At 35.4% G+C, this 23,543-nt stretch overlaps 1 protein-coding gene across 4 annotated transcripts in view; it reads left to right on the top strand.

Annotated features, from left to right (window-relative positions):
* Nucleotides 1-23,543, top strand: part of efl1 (elongation factor like GTPase 1) — a 227,931-nt gene that overhangs the window by 115,967 nt on the left and 88,421 nt on the right. For 2 of the 4 annotated variants that reach the window (XM_087260209.1, XM_087260210.1), the window contains exon 16: nucleotides 20,249-20,373. The exons of the other annotated variants lie outside the window; for them this stretch is intronic. In XM_087260209.1, coding sequence (XP_087116335.1) covers nucleotides 20,249-20,355 — 107 coding nt within the window. In that variant the 3' untranslated portion in view covers nucleotides 20,356-20,373. Of the gene's footprint in view, nucleotides 1-20,248; nucleotides 20,374-23,543 lie in introns of those variants that run through there. 4 annotated transcript variants of the gene reach the window in all.

The raw sequence follows: 23,543 nt of genomic DNA, 5'->3' as shown, positions 1-23,543 counted from the left end.
ACAGCCATCCATAAAAACCTCTCAGACAGATACACATCAGTTCAGGATTATTTTATAGAACTGCTGATTACCTGGAAATGTAGATTGCACACACAAAAAACGCAAGTGACCAAGCAAAGCCTTAAGCTCTTGCTGTTAAATTCAATTGAACTGAATAATTTCAATAATATTTTATAAGAAGTTTTTAAATTGTTTTATTTTCTGTCCTGTTTAATTAATTTTCTTAAAGAAGGTTCAATTTAACAAGTTGAAACAAAAGAAATGCATAAAAAAAAGTTTACTTGGTAATTAAATTTCTTTTAAATAAAATTTGCATGTCAGTTTAATTTTTATTCCAAATACCGTGATACATATCGAATCGTGAACATTATATCGTGATACACATTGTATCGTGAGCTGAGTGTATCGTTACACCCCTACTAAAATGCCATTTAAAAACTAAGACCTATTAGTGTAAACAGGGCCTGAGTGTGCATTTTTCGCGAGCGGATTTGCAAAGGGGGCGGGGCTGAGGATTGTGATTCCGGCTTAGCATCGTGGTGTCTGTCGGCCATCGGCGACGGACGATGGCATCGCTTATCGGCCCATCCCTATTACATGGTAGACTCTTAATTAGAGTATTGTCTTAATCGTATTAAAATCAGATTAATGTTGTTGTCCATGTAAACATACTCATTGTTAATAGTAAGGGCAGCTTGAATATTAAATAAATGAATAGCATTATTGCACTCATATTAACATGACTTTTAACATTTTATTTTCAAATCTAAAATCTTGATGTTTTTGTCTGACTGTATTTGTTATTACTTGTATAATGTAGTGCCACAGTGTACCTGTTACTAGGAATAGTATAATCTGTACTTCACATCAATCCATGTTGCTGTTGTATGATTAAACAGATTACTTCAAGACTAAAAGGCAGTTTTCTAAACAATTTTGCAAGTTACTGTATAAAGGTTTGAAAAGGTACTATTTGTAATTATGAGTGCTTGTGAGGAAGCTACAAACATGTGGAAGCTATTTTGGAAAGCAAACAGCACTGGGAGATCTGAACGTGTTTTGAGGTTGGCAGTGCCAGGGTAAGTGCTGTTTGCTTAGTGCCCACTGGTTACCCTCTCTCCTCTGATCTAAGTATGACTGACCTCTTTTTTTGATGATGTTGTTGTTGCTCAGTACCAGATGACATTTCGTCATCCAAACATAGTAAAAACATACAGTTTGGCATTATTTTGTGCTACTTTACATAAGGTTGTTTGTCAGCATTTATAGCATGCTTCTAAAAGTTAACAGATTTCTGTTTGACACTGGAAAAAGTCATTCTTAGTGAGAATATTTATCTTATTTTCAAGCTAAAGAAAACATTTGTAATTTACTTTATAAGCAGTCTGTGTATAATCAAATAATATGGCTGATTTTGCTGTGAAATATTCAAAGTTACACCAGGAAATAAAAAAAATGCTAATTGCAAACTTTCTTACAAAGAAGATATGTGAAGAGAGGGGTTGGATCCAAACACAGGTTTATTAGAGTTGTCAGGCAGGCAAGGGTCAAAACAGAAGCAGACATGCACACAAAGATAATCCAAAGTAATTCAAATACAGGCAAAAGGGTCAAGACGGGTGGCAAACAATAACCAATCCAAGAGGTCAAGAACAAAATGTATATATAAATAAAATGTGTATTATAAGTATTGAACATGAATGATTTTTCCTGGTAAATATACAGCAAGTAGTATTGAAAAGTATTGAACACATGAAGAAAGGAAGGTGTAGAATGGCAGTGAAAGCCCAGACAGCAGCTGACATCTCTCAGTAGTTCTTCAGCAACCCTCTGCCCTTCGTCAGTGTAAATTAATATCAGCTGCTTCAGTCCAACATCTACATTAGCAGGAGGATGAAGATGAAACCAGGGTGGACATTTCAGCAAGACAATGATACTAAACACAGCCAAGGAATCTTTCAAATGCTTTCAGAGAAAGAAAATCCAACAAAAAGGTATGACTTTGCTTGGAACAGAAGTCTTGTCACTTCCAAAGTCAGGATGCAGTAAAACAAATAATCAATATTGTGTCTGACACCCATGAGCTTAGTGGACTGCATCCATACATCTCTGCAAGGACTTAAATAACTAATTAATAAAGTCATCTGGAATGACAAAGAAAGCGTTCTTGCAGAACTCCCAGAGTTCATCAAGATTTATTGGATTCATCTTTGAAGCCTCCTCTTTCATCTTACCCCAGACATGCTTAATAATGTTTATGTCTGGTGACTGGGCTGGCCAATCCTGGAGCACCTTGACCTTCTTTACTTTCAGGATCTTTGATGTGGAGGCTGAAGTATGAGAAGGAGCGCTATCCTGCTGAAGAATTTGCCCTCTCCTGTGGTTTGTAATGTAATGGGCAGCACAAATGTCTTGACACCTCAGGCTGTTGATGTTGCCATCCACTCTGTAGATCTCTCACACTCCACATACTGAATGTAACCCCAAACCATGATTTCTCCTTCATCAAACTTGACTGATTTTTGTGAGAACCTTGGGTCTATGTGGGTTTCAATGGGTCTTCTGCAGTATTTGTGATGATTGGGATGCAGTTCAGCAGATGATTCATTGGTAAAATCGACCTTCTGCCACTTTTCCAAATGATAAACTAGAAATCAAGCTATTATTTGTTGCCCTTAAAACTCGGATTGACAACAAGACTTTTGTCAGGTAGAATAGAGATTAATCTATTATATATTATATTTTTATATTATTTCATAACCCTTTTCATATAGAATATTTTATTTTTGTAATCCTGATTAGCTAATGTTATTTGAGCAGTCATGCTTAAACTCACTGCTTTAATAGAAAGAAGAAAAAAACAAGCCAAAAAACAAGCCATCAAACCATTCCATCGGGGTCTTTAAAAGAAGGAACCAAACCAGGGAGGAAAAAAGTGCACGTTCATCGTAAACCGTTAAAGCTGTGCTGTAAATCTACATCAAGATGAAGCCGTAATGTTTCTGAAGAGCAGCCGGGCTTCTCTCCTTCAGTAATTCACCTGAAAGACTGTCTAAACAGCTCCGCAGAGCAGGATATGCAGAAGAGATAAACGCTCAGCAGAGCAGTGAAATCATCCGTCTGTACTCCGACAGGCCTTCATGACACCATTCCTGTCTAGGGGGCATTTAGATGTTCTGCTGAGCAAGCATGAATGTGACACACACACACACACACACACACACACACACGCAGAGCCCAAATAAAGCAGATTCATTCATATGGACCGCCTGCATATATATACACACACACACCCACACAGTCCAGGTGCTGAATGCTCAGTGAGTCACTTCCATCGCACTGCTCTTAAATGAGCTTTTGTTCTAAAGCTGCTAAAGTTTAAAGAGGTCATGCCATCAGAAATCAAATTTACCTTGATCTTTCGTCAAAAAAGACATCTTCGTACCTTTAAAAGGTCACAAAAAAATTATCTTCCTAATATTTTAACAGATTTGTTTGTATCACAGATGATAGAAACAACATTATCATTAATTAATTTTAATTGATGGAGATTTATCTTTGCCGTATTTGTGTGTCAAGTTCAAGTATCTTGGGGTTTTGTTTAGAGGAGGGAAGGATGGAAGGTGAGATTGACAGGCAAATTGGTGCAGTGGCAGCAGTGATGCCGTTGATATACTGGTGCATTATGGTAAAGAAGAAGCTGAGCCGAAAGGCAGAGCTCTTGATTTACCGGTCAATCTACAGTCCTACACTTACCCATGGTCATAAGCTTTGGTCATGGACAAGATCTCGGATACAAGCAGCCAAAATTAGTTTACTTCACTGGGTTGCACCCTTATAGATAAGGTGAGGAGCTCTGTCACCCAGGAGGAGCTCGGAGTTGAGTTTCTCCACAGTGAGAGAAGCCAGCTGAGGTGGCTTTTTTTCCGGATGCCTAGCCAGGCATGTCCCATCAGGAGGAGGCCTCGGGGAAGACCCAGTACATGCTGGAGGGACTGTTTCTCGGCTGGCCTGGGAATGCCTCGGGATCTCCCTGGAGGAGCCGCAGGAAGTATCTAGGGAGAGGGAAGTCTGGGGGTTTCTCCTGAGATTGCTGCCCCATGATCCTGGCCCTGGTTAAGCTGTAGAAAATGAATGCATTTTTGAAGATTTAGAGCATGTTTGATTTTCTGTTTCAGTTATTTTAGGGACCGAGAATTACCTTAACTTAGACACTTATTTTGGAATCTACCACTGGCTTTAATGTGCGTCTCTGTAGTAGTTTAAAATTCTTCCAGTACATAATAAAAAATTTTCACACCCAGTAAAATTTTTTCATTTTCACTGTGAGAGTCAATGATTACCTGAAAATCTTTATTTTGTCTTTATTCATTCCTCTTTTACTTCCTTTTTGTCTCCTTCTCTTGAACACAAATAAAGACATTTTGACGAAAGCTGAAAACCTGTAACCATTGACTTTAATAGTAATTGTTTTTCCTGTTAAGGATGTCAGTGGTTACAGGTTTTCAGCATTCTTTAAAGTAACTTAATTTCTGTTCAACAGAAAAAACTCAAAGTTTTAAAACCACTTGAGTTTATATATATATATACACTCACCGGCCATTTTAATAGTATCGGTTTGGACCCCTTTTGTCTTTAGAACCGCCTTAATCCCTCATGGCAGAAATTCAACAAAGTAATGGAAAAAATCCTCAGAGATTTTGCTCCATATTGACATGATAGCATCACACAGTTGCTGCAAATTTGTCGGCTGCGCAACCATGATGCAAATCTCCACCACATTCCAAAGGTGCTCTATTGGATTGAGATCTGGTGACTGTGGAGGCCATTTGAGTACAGTGAACTCATTGTCATGTTCAAGAAAGCAGACTGAGATGATTCACGCTTTATGACGCGACAAGTTATCTTTCTGGAAGTAGCCATCAGAAGATGGGTCCACTGTGGTCATAAAGTGATGGACATGTTCAGCAACAATAATCAGGTAGGCTGTGGCGTTGACACGATGATCAATTGGAACTAATGGGCCCAAAGTGTGCTAAGAAAATATCCCCCACACCATTACACCACAACCAGCCTAAATTGGTAATATAAGGCAGGATGAATCCATGCTTTCATGTTGTTGATGGCAAATTCTGACCCTACAATCCGAATGTCGCAGCAGAAATTGAGACTCATCAGACCAGGCAACGATTATCCAATCATCTTTTGTCCAACTTTGGTAAGCCAATGCAAATTGTAACCTTAGTTTTCTGTTCTTAGCTGACAGGAGTGGCACCTGCTGTGGTTTTCTGCTGCGATAACCCATCTGCCTCAAGGTTGGACGTGTTGTGCGTTCAGAGTTGCTCTTCTGCATACCTTGATTGTAGCAAGTGGTTATTTGAGTTACTGTTACCTTTCTATCAACTCAAACCAGTCTGGCCATTCTCCTCTGACCTCTGGCATAAACAAGGTATTTGCACCCACAGAACTGCTCACTGGATATTTTCTCTTTTTTGGAGCATTCTCTGTAAACCCTAAAGATGGTTGTGCGTGAAAATCCCAGTAGATCAGCAGTTTCTGAAATTCTCGGACCAGCCCGTCTGGCACCAACAACCATGCCACATTAAAAGTCACTTAAATCACCTTTCTTCCCCATTCTGATGCTCGCTTTGAACTGCAGTAGATCTTCTTGACCATGTCCACAGGCTTAAATGCATTGAGTTGCTGCCATGCGATGGGCTGATTAGAAGTTTGCGTTAACGAGCAGTTGAACAGGTGTACCTAATAAAGTGGCCGGTAATTGTAATATTTAATTTTATTTATTTTTTTATTCAACCTAAGGTAAACATGTTTCCATTAGACAAACCAAAAGTCATTTGCAAGTTCTTTGTTTTATTTTATTTTTTTCGTTTCTCAAGGAGTTTTATTAAAAGATTAATTAGAGGTACTGTGCTCAGATGTTTTTCCCGAAGGTCGACCTCCTCACCTCTCTTCTTACAATGTTCATACTGTTGAGAATGGCTCACTTCCTCTACATGGCTGTTTCCTGTGGTGTTGCTGGTCATATTGCCGCCACATGCTGCCTGTCAGAGCCATAGCGGATAAACTTGAGAATATATATATATATATATATACATATATATATGTGTATGTGTGTGTGTGTGTGTGTGTGTGTGTGTGTGTGTGTGAGGATATTTGCCTCCCGGTGTCCAGTGTTTCTCAAATGTTGTTTCAAATCTTCCCTTCTCTCTTTTTTCCTCTTTTCTCGGTTTCTCATGTGTTGTGGTACAATTAGCGGTGATCTTTAGGGAGAAGAAAGTGTGTGTGCATGTGTGTGTGTGTCCACAGGAGACTAATGTAATGTAATATTCAGTGTGTGTTTCTTGGCCAAAGGGCAAGTCTGTCTCGGCCCCTCATGATCCTACACATCCACAATCTGTCAAGTTTAGGAGAGGGACTTTCCACTGAGGGGACTTTCCAGTGCCGCTCAGATCCCAGCCAGAAAGAGCTCTTTTCCACAACTCCATATGATCCTCTTGTGTGATTGAGCGATCAATGCTGCTTTTCACACACGGGCCTGCTCACAAGCTTTTATTCGAGACTTTGCAGTGATTTTTAAGAGTGGTAACATGATTTTAACAGCTACTAACAGTAATAGCTGCTGTTATTAGTGGTGCTTGGTTAGTGCTGGAGAATAAAAGGCTGTTTTGATTTTGGTTGCTCGGGAAATGCTGAACAACAACAACAAAAATGACCACTTTCTCACACATGCTGTGCCCTGGGGTTATTAAAGTAAAACAAAATAGCCAAGGCAAGATTATTTATAAAGCACTTTTCATACACAATGGTAATTCAAAGTGCTTTACATTAACAAGAATAAAAGAAACAAGAAATTAAAATTGATTAAAAACAGATGAAAATGTGTTAAAACAGGTTTTAAAGGAATAAAAAAAAAGAAAAGAAAGACATAAAAGTGTGATCTGTGGGACGTAGCACAGTGCTCATACAGTAAAGGCACAGCTAAACAGATGTGTTTTCAGTCTTGATTTGAATGTGCCTAATGTTGGAGCACATCTGATCATTTCTGGAAGCTGATTCCAGCAGCAGGGGGCGCTGTTAGTAGCTGAAAGCCGATTTACCCTGCTTTGACTGAACTCTTGGAATTACTAATTTACTTGATCCTAAAGATCTGAGTGATCTGTTGGGTCAGAATTCAGTGAGCATATCTGTAATGTATTAAGGTCCTAGGCCATTTAGTGATTTATACACACAATCTCCTCTTAATGTAACTGGGAGCCAGTGTAAAGACCTGAGGACAGGTGTGATGTGCTCTGATTTTCTGGTTCTGGTCAGAATCCTGGCCGCAGCGTTCTGGATGTGTGGCAACTGTCTGACTGTCTTTTTTGGAAGGCCACTGAAGGCCAGCCCATTACAGTAATCCACCCTGCTGCTGATAAAAGCATGAACAAGTCCGCACTGAGAGCAAAGCATCTAATTCTTGCAATGTTTTGAGATGATGGCATGCTGTTTTACTAACTGCTTTGACATGACTACTGAACCTCAGATCCGACTCCAGAATCACACCAAGATTATTGACCTTATTTTTTGTTGTTTGACCCCTAGAGTCAAGGTATGCATTCACTTAAAAAATAAATAAACTTAAGGATCTGTAAACCTGAAGGCAGTTTTGTGACTTGTAATAAATGTGAACTTATTAACCCTCAGGGGTTGACAACCGCGTATACGCGGTTTGAGGCGCCTTTTCCTGATAACGGCAAAAAGAACTTGAACTACACTTTTAGTTTTAATTGTACAGATCAGAGCAATACATCAGTTGAATCTGTTAGATGACTACTTTTTTGTGTACACCCACAATAATAACAAAAGTGTGTGCTTTTGTAAAATAAGGAAAATTAACAGTGTATGAGTTGTTGTTGTTTTTTGTCTCTCTGCAAACTTATTTAAGAAATGCGTCAGTACTCTCAAAAAAAATGATTACCACTACTTGTTCAAACTACCTGTTTAAGGGTGCTTTCACATCTGTAGTTCGCTTCATTTGATCCGGACCAAGGGTTTTCAAACCACACACTGCTGGCTTTGGTCCAAACCAGTTGAAACGAACCAAAATGCAGTCATCTGACAAAATCCACATCTCTCATTGGCCAGATGTTGTTGAACATATTTCCTAAACTGCTTATTGATTGGTCAGAATTCACTTGCGGGAAAATGGCAGTGAACTCCCGCAGGTAAACAAAACCTTTAACTCTGGAGGGACGACTGCGCTGGCTGATTGTATCCCTGCTTTAGACAAACTATACATTACAAAAATGAAGTGCGACCGCGGCTGGAAAACAGTGTTTAATGCATCGCTCGTCACTTCAGGAGGAGACGTGAATTAATTTAGCTAAACTGCGACATGGTCATCTTGCGGAAATATTACCAACGATCCATCAGGTAATGTTTTGCCCTCTCTCTTTCTGTTGGTAAAGCGCTGTCAACAAATATTTTTCCTCCATATCCCATAATGCACAGCGCGTCGGCCTACGGCAGCTGAATTAGTCCAAAACGTGCAGTACTTTTTGTGGTTGGACCTGTTTTAGTACGATCATATTCTCACCACAAACGAACCGCTCCAGGGTTCACAAACGAACCGCTTCAGGGTTCGTTTGAAAGCGTGCCGAGACCACCTCTTCAAGCAGGTCTCGGTACGCTTTTGGTGCGCACTCGAGTACGATTGCTGCATTCTCACCTGCCCAAACGAACCACACCAAAAGGGGACACGAACTCTAGTGCGATTCAATCAAACTAAATAAGGCAGGTGTGAAAGCACCCTTAAATGAGCTGAAACAACACAATTCTTGTCATTTCTTTGGATAATTTATTTGTTTTATGTTCAGTCCACTTAAATTTGTAAACCGTTAAGTTAACTTAAGCATTTTTTGTTGGGACAACATGAAGGAATTGTGTTGGTCCAACTACATGCTTAGCACAGAAATGAATTAAGAGAGGGAAATGTTGACGATAAAAGTAATCTTAGGTGTTTAAATTTGATAGAAAGACTTGTTAGTGTTTAATCTTCTCTTAAGTTTAAAGATTTATAAGATTTCCATGTAATGCTTTTAGTTTTGAGGTTACCACTTTGCAGCAGCACCAATGCAATGGGTATTGGCAGCTTAAATGGTAAAAATGCAGTTTGTTGCTTTGCTCATTGAGCAACAACTGTCATAAAATAAGTTCTGAGATCCGTCTCAATCAACTGTATATGTAAAGTATTAAGTACTGTATGCATAAAAATGGCTCTTTTAGTTCATTTAGGATAACTTCAAATAAAACTAAGAGACTTTGAAATGTATGACACATTATTGACATACATGATAAGAATTTAAAGTTAAATGTATGTAAACTCGATAAAATCATTTTGGGTCAACTCAATTACATTTAATTGTGTGAATATGTTTTTTTAGTTGATGCTAAACCAATTTATTGGATGGAATTCCTGCCCTCAATTAAATTGAGTTCATCCAATGAGTTATTTTTGAGTGTAAAATGCACTGTAAGTCTGTGAACACAAAACACACAAACATGAGTCTACTTTTAAATGCAGCGAGTGCATGTTGAAAACAAACATTGTTTGATAAAGTAATCAGTATGAAACCAGTACTGTCTAGTTTCTCAGTCTGAGCTCATTATTTTTAATAGGGGAGTGTCTTTTGTTTCTCCAGGTGTGAATTATTCATGACCATTGTCACTACTATGCTTAGGCCCCAGTTACACTAATGCACTAATACACTAATTTAGTTTGAAAATGCATAAATTTCGCTACGGTTAGGCCATCCGTCCACACTAGGGCGGAGTTTTCGAGCGCCAAAAACGGAGCGTTTTGGAAACGCTGGAGAGGCTGTTTTCATTCTAAAACGCTGCTGCTCCGTCTCAGTGTTGATGGGGAAAACAGAGACATCTTAAAACGGTGGCAGGGCTTCTGACATTCGCCTCTCTGATTGAAGCTTTTCCTTAATATTAAATAGTCAACTCACAGTTCAGTCCTGCATCCTCTCTGTGTTAGTTCAGACTTCGCAGGTTTGATATGGAAAGCAGACTCCCGAGGACATGTCGGTAAATCTTCAAAGGGAACAGTGCACTTTATAACCTTATTCACATCATCCTGGCTATGTTGTTTCACTATATCCTAACAATAAAATGAAAACATGATATAAGGAACTGCTATTTTCATTTTGATATTAACAACCTAACAGACAGCAGATTGTTTTCAGTCTAAAACGCCATTTTAAAACTAAAACGCACTAGTGTAAACGGGGCCTTAGAGTGTCCCAAAATAGACTGTACAAAATGTAAATCATTGTAATGCTTTCTTTAAAAGAGAGAACAGAATAATTTTCACATAATTGTGAAGCAAATATTCTAGCCCATAAGATTAGTTACTCAAGTCTTGTTTAGGCCCATTCAGTGTGTTTTTTGGACCTTATTTCAGCTACATTATTTTTCTCCAAAACCTACCAACCACGCGTAATGTTTTTTTTTTTTTAAAGCACAAGCATGTACATCAATATTTCTCGCATATTATTGTAGCATAGTTTTTGCTTATTATTACGGAAAAACTACATGTTGGCCAATACTATGTAATAAGTAGCTGAAATAAGCACAAATATCAAGACATGTCAAACATCTTGGTTGGTCAAGTATTACTTTTTTTTAACTGAAATGAAACTGTGTAAACTAATTTTTAAAATGACCAAGAAAATCACTCAACTTAATGAAATTCAATCTTTTAAGGTATTTGTAGGTATTTAGCTGTCCACTAACCATTCAAAGTGTTTTGTGCAAAAGCTAATCAACAAATTAAGATAAAAATTGCATTGATAGACTAAAAAATATAGACATCTAAATTATTGAGGTAGCTAAAATAAATTTGTTTTCACATTTTTCAAGTACCAATAACGAAAACTGATATGTAGCAACAAATTCAATGCCAAACGAGATGAATTTTCACTGAATGAAATTATGAGTTAGTTATGAGTAAGTTATGAGTTACAAAAATAAAAAAAAAATCTTTATAAAGATCTTTTTTGTAGCACAAAAACTTAAAAAGAAAAAGGCCTGATGAGAATTTACCTCTGATTCAAGGTTTTTTTTTTTGTTTTTTTAACAAAATCTGCTAAGGCACTCAAGAAAGAAAGAAAAAAAAACTCATCATCCTGCAGCCAACTTCACCAAACTATCCGCTTATGAGTCCAGCGCTGGCACAGTCTTCTGCTGGCACCAGCCGAGTGTGTGCATGTGTGTGTGTGGAGGCACAGAGTCTGCAAAATCACCCACAAGAGTCTAAGCTTCATCCCTGCTTGATCACGACACTCCCATATCACCACACTGATGGATGACCTCTACAAAAACACCAGATTTTAAAATAGCGCTGTAACGAATAAAGCCACGTTTTTTATCTCTTGTTATTTATTTGTTCTTTTAAAGGTTCAGTTCACCCAAAAATTAACCCTAATAATTTGCTCCCCCTCAGTTCATCCAAGAGGTGATTTTTTTTTCTTCTTTGGGAGGAAATTAAAGTGCAATTTTAGCTGAAACTGCGGTGATTCATTAGATACAAGTCAGCGGCTACTTGCATTTTGATAGTCCAAAAAAAAAAAAAAAAAAACCCTAAACGTATAGGGCTACAGGTAAAACAAATTTAAGCTTTAAGATGGAGCATTCAGACCATGTTTGATAATCTGTTATTAATTTATTTTAGAGATCGAGAACTACCTTACCTTAGACACTTATTTTGGAATCTACCACTGACTTTGTGTGTTTCTATAGTATTTAATTATGATACAGGTGTATATCATTTGTTTTGAGTATGTTATGAGCGATCTTTGCTCTGAATAGTCTAGTATTTGTTCTAGAGTAAGCAGTTTTGGCTGAGGACAAAGTTTTGTAAATTTTTTTATTTTATTTATTTATTGTCTTGTTATTTTTATTTTATTTTTTTAAAGAGACAGTTCACTCAAAAATGAACCCTAATAATTTGCTCCCCCTTCAGTTCATCCAAGAGGTCGCTTTTTTTTGTTTTAGGAGAAAATTAAAGTGCATTTTGAGCTAAAACTGTTTTGACCCATTTGATGCAAATTAGCGGCTACTTGCACTTTAATAGTCCAAAAAATAAATACACATAAAGGCCTACAGGTAAAACAAGTTTAAGTATTTTATTTTAAGATGGAGCATTCAGACCATGTTTGACTATTTGTTTTGAATTTGTTTTAGAGATCAAGAACTACCTTACCTTTGACACTTATTTTGGAATCTACCACTGACTTTGATGTGTGTTTCTATAGTAGTTTATTATGATACAGGTGTATATCATTTGTTTTGAGTTTATTTAATGAGCAATCTTTGCTCTGAATAGTCTAGAATTTGTTCTAGAGTAAGCAGTTTTGTCTGAGGACAGTTTTGTAAGTTTTACATTTTTAAATTATTACATTTTATTTTATTTCATTAATTTTTTTTGTCTTGTTATTTATTTGTTCTCTTTTAAAGAGACAGTTCACTCAAAAATGAACCCTAATAATTTGCTCCCCCTTCAGTTCATCCAAAAGGTCACTTTTTTTTTTCTTTAGGACATAATTAAAGTGCATTTTTAGCTATTTCAGAGACCGAGAATTACCTTACCTTAGAAACTTATTTTGGAATCTGCTACTGGCTTTGATGTGTGTTTTTATAATAGTTTAATTTGTTATATAATTTGTTTTCAGGATATCTGATGAGTGATCTTTGCTCTGAATAGTCTAGAATTTGTTCTAGACTAAGCAGTTTTAGCTGAAGACATTTTTAAAAATGTATTTATTTATTTATTTATTTAAATGTTTTATGTCTTGTTATTCATTTTTTTTTCTCTTTTAAAGGGGCAGTTCATCCAAGAATGAACCCTAATAATTTCTTACGCCTTCAGTTCATCCAAGAGATTTATCTATTTTTAAGGAGGAAATTAAAGTGCATTTTTAGCTGAAACTGTGGTGATCCATTAGATGCAAGTCCACTTGCACTTTCATAGTCCAAAAAACCCTAAAAATACAGGCCTACAGGTAAAACAAATTTAGGTATCAAATTTTAAGATGTACATTTAGAGCATGTTTGAAATTCTGAGACCGAGAACTACCTAACCTTAGACACTTATTTTGGAATCTATCACTGGCTTTGATATGCATTTATACAGTAGTTTAATATGATGTATAATTTGTTTTGAGTATGTCTAATGAGCAATCTTTGCTCTAAATAGTCTATTATTTGCTGCAGACCAAATACTTTTGGCTGAGGATAAAGTATTTTTTTTACTTTATTTAATTTTTTAATGTTTTGTTATTTATTTGTTTCCCTTTAAAGGTGCAGTTCACCCAAAAATGAACTTTAATAATTTGTTCCCTCTCAGTTCATTCAAGAGCTGATTTTTTTCTTTTTTTTTCCTCCGGGAGGAAATTAAAGGGCATTTTTAGCTGAAACTGCGGTGATCCATTAAATGCAAGTCAGCGGCTACTTGCACTTTGATAGTCCCTCCCCAAAAAACTAAACATATAAGCCTACAGGTAAAAACAAATTTAATATCCATGGCTCCCGATAAAACATTGAAGTCATATGAAACCTAATGGTCAGTGCGTGCAAGAAATCCATTGACACTATATCAGTCAGGTTTAGGTTTAAAATCCAAAGTTCAAATGCACACACGACTGTTTTCTTTAGCTGTGGGTTTTATGCTGGATCTCGTTTTTCCTTGGCAGGAGCTCCTCAATAGCTTTCTTGTAGTCAAGACTTGAGGTGCATGTTTATACAGTCAGTTGCTTTCAAAAATAATAGACCCACGCTGAGAAATATTCATCGAAAAAAGGAAGTGGCAACTAACCCTGTTCTTAATATCATAACATTACCGTGCTATGGTATTTATTTCTGAGGTATGGTGTACAGCTTATAAGTGTTTTTTTTTGGGTCTCTTTATGGTTGTTTTTACTAATAATACTGTTGTTATGTAACATAATCGAGAATTTAGTTTCTAGAACATTAAAATATGTATAATCTTTTATTTTAGGGGCCGAGAATTACCTTAACGTAGGCAGCATTTACACTGCACTGTTCAAGTGACTCAATTCCGATTTGTTTCTCTCATGTGGCACAGATCAGATATGGCTCATGTATGTGTAAACAGGAACAAATCACATGGATTCCGATTTACTCGAATCAGATTCAGGCCTTGTTCATATGTAGATTTTTGTAGATCGGATTTTCACCTGTCAATGCGAGTCACGCATCATTAAACCAATTGCGAATAATGTGAAGTCTGACACTTTCATTTCAGAACAGACTACAGCAGAGTCCCAAACACTAAATCTCATACACGAGGACTTAAACAACTTTTATATTGTCATATAGCACAGGTATTTAAGCTTGTTAACCAGAGCAAGAGAGCGCAATGTCCGCCACGTAACCAATATAAACTAATATAAAACTAGTGCATACATTACGTACATAAATCACGTCATGGACATTACATTAAGATGCCTAAAGGTTTAAAAATGCATATATATTAAAAGAAGATGGACAAATGAGAACCTTTCTGTCATGAACGATAGTAAAACAGCTTGTTAAAAGTTTTGAACAGATTACATACAGGAATAGAGAAAAGAGCACCCTTTAATTATCAGCTGTCAGTCAGCGCCTGCTCTTTTTTTTTACCTGGTTATTTGCTTTGTGCTGTGTAAATGCAGACGATCGAATACGAGTCATTTTTAAAAGATGATGTAAGCAGGTCATCAAAAAAATCGGTTACAGTCACAAAATCGGAATTGACCATCAGGATCTGCAGTGTAAATGCAGCCTTAAACGCTTATTTTGGAATCTACCACTGGCTTTGATGCGTGTCTCTATAATAGTTTAATATGATATATCATTTGTTTCGAGTATATCTAATGCACGATCTTTGCTCTGAATAGTCTAGTATTAGTTCTAGAGCAAACAGTTTTGGCAGACGACGAGGCTTTTTAAACTTTTATTTATTTATTAATTACTTTAGAATTTGGTTTTATACAGCAACTTAAATGTGTTGTTTGTTTTTTAAGGTAGAGTATGTTTGATATTCTGTTTCAGTTATTTTAGACTGATAACTACTTAACCTCAGACTCTTTTTTTGGAATCTACCACTGGCTTTGATGTGTGTCTTTATAGTAGTTTAATACATATATGATTTGTCTTGAGCATATCTAATGTGCGATCTTCGCACTGAGTAGTTTAGAATTAGTTTTAGAGCAAACATATTTGGCCGAGAACAAAGTTTTTTGTTTTTTTTTTACTTTTAATTATTTATTTATTTATTACTTCAGAATTAGCTTTTATATAGCAACTTATGTTTATTTATTTATTTATTTTTTTAGATAAAGAGCATGTTTGACCATTTGTTTCAGTCTTTTTTAGAGACTAATAATTACCTTACCTTAGACACTTATTTTGCAATCTACTACTGGCTTTGATATGTGTCTCTATAATAGTTTAATATGATATATCATTTGTTTCGAGTATATCTAATTAGCGATCTTCGCACTGAGTAGTTTAGAATTTGTTTTAGAGCAAACATATTTGGCAGAGAACAAAGTTTTTTTAACTTTTAATTATTATTTTTTTTTATTCATTTATTTATTTATAACTTCAGAACTTACTTTTATACAGCAACTTAAATATGTTTTGTTTTTTGTTTTTTTAGATGAAGAGCATGTTTGACCATTTGTTTCAGTCATTTTTAGAGACCGATAATTACCTTACCTTAGACACTCTGAATAGTCTAGTATTTGTTCTAGAGCAAACAGTTTTGGCAGAGGACAAAGTTTTGTAATTTTTTAAAAATAATTATTTATTTATTTATTTATTTATTTATTTATTTATTTATTACTTCAGAATTTGGTTTTATACAGCAACTTGAATGTGTTGTTTGTTTTTTAAGGTAGAGTATGTTTGATATTCTGTTTCAGTTATTTTAGACTGATAACTACTTAACCTCAGACTCTTTTTTTGGAATCTACCACTGGCTTTGATGTGTGTCTTTATAGTAGTTTAATGCATATATGATTTGTTTTGAGCATATCTAATGTGCGATCTTCGCACTGAATAGTTTAGAATTTGTTTTAGAGCAAACATATTTGGCAGAGAACAAAGTTTTTTTAAACTTTTAATTATTATTTTTTTATTCATTTATTTATTTATTACTTCAGAACTTACTTTTATACAGCAACTTAAATGTTTTTTTTTTTTTTTTTTTTAGATGAAGAGCATGTATGACCATTTGTTTCAGTCATTTTTAGAGACCGATAATTACCTTACCTTAGACACTTATTTTGCAATCTACCACTGGCTTTGATATGTGTCTTTATAGTAGTTTAATATGATATATCATTTGTTTTGAATATATCTAATGGGCAATCTTTGCTCTAATCAGTCCATTATTTGTTCTAGAGCAAAGAGTTTTGGCTGAGGACAAATTACTTAATTTTTTTATTTTTTATTTTTATTATTTTACTTCAGAATCAATTGCTTGCATACAGCTACTTGTTATTATTATTATTTTTTTTGCTTAATTAGTTTTATTCAGAAAAGATTGTTTTATAGGTTTAATGTATTTATATTGTTTAATATTAAGAAATGCTGTGTGTGTTAGATGTAAGTTAGCAGTATAGACTTTCTATATTAAAAAGGACCAGAGTAGGTTGTAAACAAGGGCTTTATTTTGCATTCAACAAGACTGTGTAAGATGCAACAAATAAACGCATTGACATAGGAATTCTCAATATCTGCTGGAAGTACAGTATACAATGACAAAGATATTGCTTACTTTAGAGGACATTGAAATTATGAATGTGGGATTATGTGCCGTATCATAAAGGGTAAACACTTGCCTGGTCAAAATTGCTGTCTCTTTCTTTCACATACATTACTTTTCAGGCCCGTAGCCAGCCTGGTGAAAGGGGTGATTCTTTTTTTCTCAATAAGTGGACTTTTTTACAGTTATACGCCTCAGTTTTTGTTGAACTATGAGATTTAAACTGCATTTTAGTGACTTTTTTGCTGGATTAGCTTCTCAGATGTCATCATAACCACACTTTTTGATGTAAAATATGCATAAAAAGTGCAATTAAAAAAATTAAAACAAGACTAATTTTTAAAATACAAATCTATTACATCATGTATCATTAGGAAAAATAGCAATCTGTTAAAATTTTAAAGTAAAAAACTGTAGCCTGCTCTCATTTATTAGACAAAAAACAAACTGGCCTGCACATTCAACTGTCCTTGGTCACAATTTGGCCATTTCAATAAAAAATAATAATTAAAACATAATAATATTAATTAATTAATAAATTTTCAAATGTACTTTTTTTTTTTAACTAAAGAGGCTAGAAAAAATAAAATTAATTAATTTATTTATTTATTAATTTATTTATTAATTATATTTTTTCTAGCCTCTTTAGTTTAAAAAGTACATTTGAAAATTCCTGAATATCAATAGCCACAATATATTCAAATTAATTTAATATGGTCCGCTTCTGGTGCTTCACACCTTTTTATTGCTCATTTTTATTTCAGGAATAAGGTTGAAGATTTAGATTTAATTACCTGTAAAATGTTTTTTCTGTTTAAGAAGAATACAGGAGTGAAAGAAGACCTCTCTTACATCAGATTATAGTCCCACCGTAGCATGCAACAGCCGGCAAGTGATTCCGTTTGGTCTTAAAGCCTTTTTCGATGGATTATTTTCATTATTTATGATGGCATAGCAGTCAAAATAGGACAAATGAGCTCATCGGTCCTAATTCTGGACTGTTGTCAGTGAGAGGTGTCTTTCAAACCACCCCAACCCCCCTGGTCACAGGCCTGGAAAGTTGGAACATGTTTTATGCTTATGCTCATAGTTTTATGTTTTTAATAGAATTTTGGCTGTAAAAGTGCACCTACAGGTGTTTCAGGCGCAGGTCAGATTTTCTCCTGGTCATTATTTATTTTGTTTATATTAATTTTGTCCAGGGCGAGGCAGTGGTGCAGTAGGTAGTGCTGCCTCACAACAAGAAGGTTGCTGGGTCGCTGGTTTGAACCTCGGCTCAGTTGACGTTTCTGTGTGGAGTTTGCATGTTCTCCCTGCCTTCGCGTGGGTTTCCTCTGGGTGCTCTGGTTTCCCCCACAGTCCAAAGACATGCGGTACAGGTGAATTGGGTAGGCTAAATTATCCGTAGTGTATAAGTGTGTGTGTGAATGTGTGTGTGGATGTTTCCCAGAGATGGGTTGCAGCTGGAAGGGCATCCGCTGAGTAAAAACTTGCTGGATAAGTTGGCGGCTCATTCCGCTGTGGCGACCTTGGATTAATAAAGGGACTAAGCCGACAATAAAATGAATGAATGAATGATTTTGTCCAAAAAATTACTAGACCTATCCAGTATCATCTGTATCATCCCAGATCACCTTCTGAAGTGGGTTTAGCGATCGGATTTATATCCGATCAGAATAAAACGAATGAAGTGACCAAACAGCCTCAAAAACTAAGATGTGACAGGATTAGCGCCTTTTGCTGTGCAGTGACATCTGGCGGCTGAAGACTCTGCTTGCCATTAAAGCCTTCGTCGGACAGTTATTTAAAAAAAAATATGTCAAAAGTAGGCAAAGGGACGTCATGTATACTGGAAAAGTCAATACTTATACAAACGTCCCAGCTAATGCGGCCAGTTAGCCTAGAACCTCATGGATAGGGGCAGATTTTCATCTGTTAGGAAGGAAGTAACTTTTGCCATACCCTGTTTGGTAGGCTTTTGGAAAATGTTTAATATTTTGCGATAATGACCATGCTTGCCTTTTCTGCCTTCTTGCTCTTTTCGACCCACAGCGTTACTCAGCATGGATGTCACATCAAAGATTCAAATGTTACCACTCTGTGGGTTATGTCATGAGTCGCATCACATTATTGTGGCTTTAAGGCTCTATGGGATTCGAATTACTGGTCAGAGTCATTTAAAATTACAATTTATTACAATTTTTAATTTTTTACAATTTATAAAATTTATTTATTGAATATAAATATATTAATATTATATATATATATATATATATATATATATATATATATATATATATATATATATATATATATATATATATAATATTAAATTACATAAATAATTTAAAGGACAATTTCTGGACCTCTTGGTTTGAACCCACCGACCAACCACCCCCCCCACCCCCCACCCCCCACCCCAATTGGCTACGGGCATCATTTCATGTATATATATATATATATATTTATTTTAATTTTAATATATTTTTATTATATTGTTCTATTTGTCTGTCTTTAATATATATTTTTAATATATTTTTATATATTAATGCTGTTGTATGCTAGAAATATTCATATTAAATAATACATTTTTTACTTTATATTATCTACATTTCCTAAAATCTTCTTCTTAAGACTGGCTAATTAATTATTGCATTGATTTATTGTATTCAACAGTATATAGATTGTTATCAGTAACTCATTTCAAGTTTGTCTAGACACAGAATATATATTCAAGTTTTTGTTCAGTTTTTAGAAAAATTTACAGCGAGTGTGTATAGTCATTTCAATGTTAGACAACCCTAGAACTTCAGTATTAAGTAAAAGATCAGCCAGATTTTTGTTTTTGTAACCAAATTTAATCTCCTACATGTTTGAAATGACTTCATGTTGAGTAAATGATGACATTATTGTATTTTTTGGGTGAACTATGTCTCTCAGAAACGCATCCAGCTGCTTGTTGAGTGAACATGCTTAAAACGGAGATGACAAATGGCTGATTTTATGCCCTAATTACCGTTTACTGTGGTCATGACAGTATCTTTTATAACATCACCCTGGAAAAAAGAAAAGATAATAAATACCTCATTAATAACAAATTAATACCTCAACAGGGTGTCCGAAGACTGAATATGTTTAGTCAACTGTTTTTTTTTTTTCAATGCAGCGGTGATTAAAGCAGTCCAGTTCTAACAGTTTGGACCAGGATTTCAAAACAAACTGATTATATAAACAATCCCATATTGCAGCCAAACTCTGTCTGTCCTTTGTGGAAATCTCTCATCTCTTACCTCTGCGCTTGGCACTAAACTCTAAACTGCTTTAAACACAGAACGAAGTGAAACGTTAATCAACATCTCTTACTGATGACATCGACCTGCATCCTAAATTTACCATCTTTTTTTTTTTTAGGAAAACAAAGAGGAATTCAAGGAAGGGAGTGTTTGAGGAAAAGACCTGTGATTTATGCACAGCTGTCAGAGCCAGCCTGCGTTGGTCAACAATACTTAAAAAAATAAATAAAAAAATACTAATAATTATTGTTGCTAGAGTGAGAACGAGAAAGATGTATTTATTTATTTATTTATTTATTTATTTATTTATTTATTTATTTATTTATTTATTTATTTATTTATTTAATAATTTATTTGTTTGTTTACTCATTTATTTATTTATTTAATAATTTATTTGTTTGTTTACTCATTTATTTATTTATTTATTATTGTTATTTGTCAATGTGTTGACGTAATGTGAAATGAAGCATGAAAACAGTAGCCTCTCCCCCTTTTTAATGTACCAATAGCCTTTAATGTGAACAAGTGACCCATTTCGGGGGGCACAGTGGGTCAATGGATAGCACTGTTGCCTCACATATGCTGGTTTAAGTCCCGTCTGGGCCAGTTGGTATTTCTGTGTGGAGTTTGCATGTTCTCCCCATGTTGGCATGGGTTTCATCCGGGTGCTCCGGTTTCCCCCACAGTCCAAAAACATGCGCTATAGGTGAATTGAATTAACTAAATTGGCCGTAGTGCATGAGTGTATGTGTATGTGAATGTGCGTATGTATGGGTGTTTCCCAGTATTGGGTTGCAACTGGATAGACATTCACTGTATAAAACAAATGCCAGAATAGTTGGTGGTTCATTCCGCTCTGGTGACCCCTGATAAAAAAAGGGACTAAGCCGAAGGAGAATGAATGAATTGACCCATTTCAGTGGCATCTTGTAGGGGCAGGACTTTTCAAATTCTATAGGGCATTGATTGGTTGAAAGATCTAATGAGAAGCTGCACAGTAATTTCATGAAAATCATTGATCCATTAGGTGGAAGTGAGAGACTGTATGTTGCATTTGCTTTTATTTACTAGATGTAAATTTTGTCATTGTTTAAGAGCTTACTAGCTTGTAATCTTTAAACTTAACAGTTTTATATTAACAGCCCCCTGCGTTATAATTGCCCTGGGGGTAATTAGAAACCATACTGGAGAATTAAAAAAAAAAAAAAAACATGTTTGTAATACTTCTTTTATGGAGTGAAATTTGTTTCGTAATCAAAAACCCTTTACTCAAACACTAATGTGTTTGGCTTGTTAAAAATACTACATTCAATTTTCACAAATCGGGATACTGTGAGTGTTGTAAACTCATTGACTTTCAAAAGGAATTGAAAAAAAAAAGAGACCAAAAGGAACAAAAATTCATAAATATTTCCCCCATGTTTTCCCTATTCCACATGTATGTTCTCTTTAAACCCATTGTACAGCATGCAAACAGACCAAGTGTTTAAGAGTTTTAATGAAAATTCTTTCAATTCTAAACAGGAAAAAAAAAGAAAATAAACAAAAATAAACATTCAACTCTATTTGTTTTAAGATACACAAGCGAAACTGTAATAAATTAAAAAAAATCTTTGCAACCTTATCTAAAATAAAATTACTGTACAGTTTAAACATTGCATCCTATTATATTGTTCAATTTTTATATTGTTGTTGTTTTAACCAGTTTAATCTTATATTTTGATACCTGTTATTCAGCAATGTTTAAACTTTAACTCAACTCAACTCAACTCACTTTATTTCTATAGCACTTTCACAAATCACAATGGATTACCAAAGTGCTGTACATAAAATCAAATAAAAAAGCATGTAAAATATACATAAAACCAAAATACATAAACTCATATCACATGATTAAAAGCTAAAGAAAATAAGTGTGTTTTCAGTGACCTCTGAAACAACTCAAAAGTTTGAGCTGTTCTTACAAAGAGTGGGAGATCGTTCCAGAGTCTTGGAGCTGCTACTGAGAAAGCTCTATCCCCTCGACATTTTAAGCGTGATCTAGGAACTTGCAAATAGAGACGATGTTTAAAGTCATTTTACTTTTTAGAGAAGATTGCAAAGATGTATTGTTCATTTGAAACCTTTAATTGTCATTTATAAGGAATTTATAAAGCCTGAATAGACCTCACTTTAGATTAAATCACAAAACTGCATGAAGTTGAGTTAAAGCATTTATTAACACACAAAGTAACCGTCACTATATGCCTGAATAATAAGATATATAAATGTTAAATTCAATAGTTTATTAATCATTTGTTAATTCATTCTGAATGATCTTAAAGATTCACCAAACTCTCGAGTACTTTTTTGTGTGTGTTGAGCATCAGTTAAGACAATGTTAGCACCTGTTAGCTTCAATTATGGGGGAAAACTGGATTATTTTGAGCTTTTGTCAGCTAATTTCAGCTTCCGGGTTTAAAATGATTTTTTGGGGCGGGATCGAAATCGGCGGCGTAGCACAAAACTGCAAGTGCAAAAATGACGCGGCGGTTTCTCATTATTATTAATAGCGAAGTTTTCTTATCCTATGAGAAGAGCCTGCTTCTTAATTTTTCATGATTGTGCATGCTTTCCGAAGGCAAGGCAGACCTGCCAGTGCCAAGCTGTGAGACACGGACCCACGGCACACAGTATTTAGCTGTTCATGAAGGCTCGTTTGTGTTTGTTTCCATGATCCACAGGGTTTGTTGCATGTTTTTCCCCGCGATGCTGTCAGGGCCGATACAGCAAAACTGTTTGTTTGCAGCAAGCATTCTTGTTGGGATAGCAGTATGAGAATTGGAGAATGGCAGATGTTGTCTTTTATCTGGAGTTCGTTCACATTTAGACACATCGCGTGCTGCTGTGTTTGCCTAAATCCTCTTGATTGCCAACAGGGCTAATGGTTAAAATAGACAGGGCAAGAGACCTGCTGCACTGAGTCTGCATTCAGACCTATGATTCAGACCCGGGGATTGAGGGAGAAGTCCTTATTTATAGTGTTTATATGAATAGATTTTCTTTATAGTTATATAATTTGTGGTTATCTGTATATGGAATTATGAATAACAAATGTAGCAGGGCATTAAATTACTGTTTATTTCTTTGCATTTTAACTTTGTAAACTATAAAATCATGCATCTCCTCACGGTTTGTGTCTCATTTTGTGAGCTAACCGACAACAGTTGTTCGCTCCCCTTCTTCTCCCCTACTGTCCACCCCCACTCCTTCCCTTTCCCCGGGGAGCTCCACGCCCATTATGATGCATCTTTTAAAAAAATTCTGAGGTAGACCTGAACCGAAAGTGGGGGGTGTCATGACCCTTTAAAAACCTGCAACTGCTCTTAAATATAAATAGTTTGTAAATTATGCAATACTTAATTTAGATATGA

The sequence above is a fragment of the Danio rerio genome, chromosome 7 (assembly GCF_052040795.2).
Source record: "Danio rerio strain M-AB ecotype USA chromosome 7, GRCz13ab, whole genome shotgun sequence".
NCBI classification, from domain to species: Eukaryota; Metazoa; Chordata; class Actinopteri; order Cypriniformes; family Danionidae; genus Danio; species Danio rerio.
The sequence above is the reverse complement of the archived record's forward strand: the minus strand, read 5'-3'. Positions and strand labels throughout refer to the sequence as shown.